Source organism: Dufourea novaeangliae, unplaced genomic scaffold (genome assembly GCF_001272555.1).
Source record: "Dufourea novaeangliae isolate 0120121106 unplaced genomic scaffold, ASM127255v1 scaffold78, whole genome shotgun sequence".
Classification (NCBI taxonomy): Eukaryota; Metazoa; Arthropoda; class Insecta; order Hymenoptera; family Halictidae; genus Dufourea; species Dufourea novaeangliae.
In genome coordinates this window covers 173,991-175,445 of record NW_015373959.1, presented here as the reverse complement: position 1 = coordinate 175,445, position 1,455 = coordinate 173,991, and the positions used below count along the sequence as shown (strand labels likewise).

Genomic DNA, 1,455 nt, shown 5'->3' with positions numbered 1-1,455 from the left:
AAAAAAAAAAAACTTTTTATAACTGTACATTAATTACTTAGAAAAAGTCATGAAGTCAAATGTGCAAACGCAATAAAATTATACGTGCATTTTCAATGCAAAAGTTCAAAATGGGTCATTTGACCCGTTATGGTATGTTTAGTGTTAAAACATCTAATCTTCTATACCATTTCTTATTATCTCCATTCGCCTAAACGTCTTATCTTTGCAATTTAATCACGTTCGAGTACTGCAAATTTTCTAATCCCTGATGCTTATATCTATTTCTGTCACTTCGTTTCTCGCTTTGTACTCACCGCTCAAGGCATATAAAACTTATGTTTGCCTGGAGTTTACGCGGATCACCCGTCAGATACTCTAATAAACAATAATCTCGATCGTGGTAATATATTCGCTGAAACAATCCATGTCGACGGTCACATCCTCAGCATCAGTGAATCGACGTACTACATAACATGAAGTCGTTTCTCGTCGCCTATACAATTCTTCTTCTTTGTAAGTTCATACCGCCGGGGATGCTTCAACTGCCCCCATCGAGCCAGACATGCACAAAGGAAGGCAGATACGAAATCGTCGACGGAACGTGCGAGAATTATTACATGTGCATTTACACTGGCGTCGGGTATGAAGCATACAACTTGAAATGCCCAGCATCAACACGCTTCAATCCTATAATGGGATACTGCACGCCATCGACGATATTTCCGTGCACGCAAATCCCGCCAACCACTACTTCAACGGCGCCGCCAACATCGATGCCTACATCAACTGACTCTTCAACGACCTCATCGCCAATTCCTTCGACAACATCACCAACAACGACAGCATCAGTTTCTTCAACAACCTCATCGCCAACTCCTTCAACAACGTTACCAACAACAACAGCATCAACAATTGCTTCAACGGCAACAACCACGTCGACAGTTCCCCCGACAACGGCAGCAGCAACAACAACGGAGGCTCCGTGTACCGCAAACGGTAGATTTCCAATCGCCGATCCCAACTGTCAGATGTATTACTTTTGTAATATAAATGGTCCAGAACCAATCAAATATCAGCTAAAGTGTCCAAACGATTTGCGTTTCGACCCCAAAAAACAGTTGTGCGTTCGTAGTGATAAATGTCCCGTCTCGTAAATTAATGGTAAGCAATTATAGTCGTTACCTTGTCCAAGTTAGCAATAATCTTTTTCGTAAATGTACTATTTAGTGTATGTTATTCTGATTCTTATTACGGAGATGATAATGGATAATTATATTATTGTTCTTGAGATTCGATCTCTCGATTCAGAACTCAAATTTAAATCGTTACGTGTTGGCAAATCGAATTGAATATACATATTGGCTATTTCGTTTTTCATTCAATATTCGATGTATTTACTTAAATTTCAAATTTCTCACTGTTGACATTGAAGTTTGGTGCATATTTCCGGCTATTGCGATGAGTTTGCAAATT

At 39.5% G+C, this 1,455-nt stretch overlaps 1 protein-coding gene across 1 annotated transcript; it reads left to right on the top strand.

Moving 5' to 3' along the window:
- Nucleotides 1-440: 440 nt before the first annotated feature.
- On the top strand, nucleotides 441-1,136 carry LOC107186346 (integumentary mucin C.1-like). Its single transcript, XM_015574191.1, has one exon. It carries the CDS (start codon nucleotides 456-458, stop codon nucleotides 1,134-1,136), a length of 681 nt encoding a protein of 226 aa, XP_015429677.1. The 5' UTR covers nucleotides 441-455.
- Nucleotides 1,137-1,455: the final 319 nt, after the last annotated feature.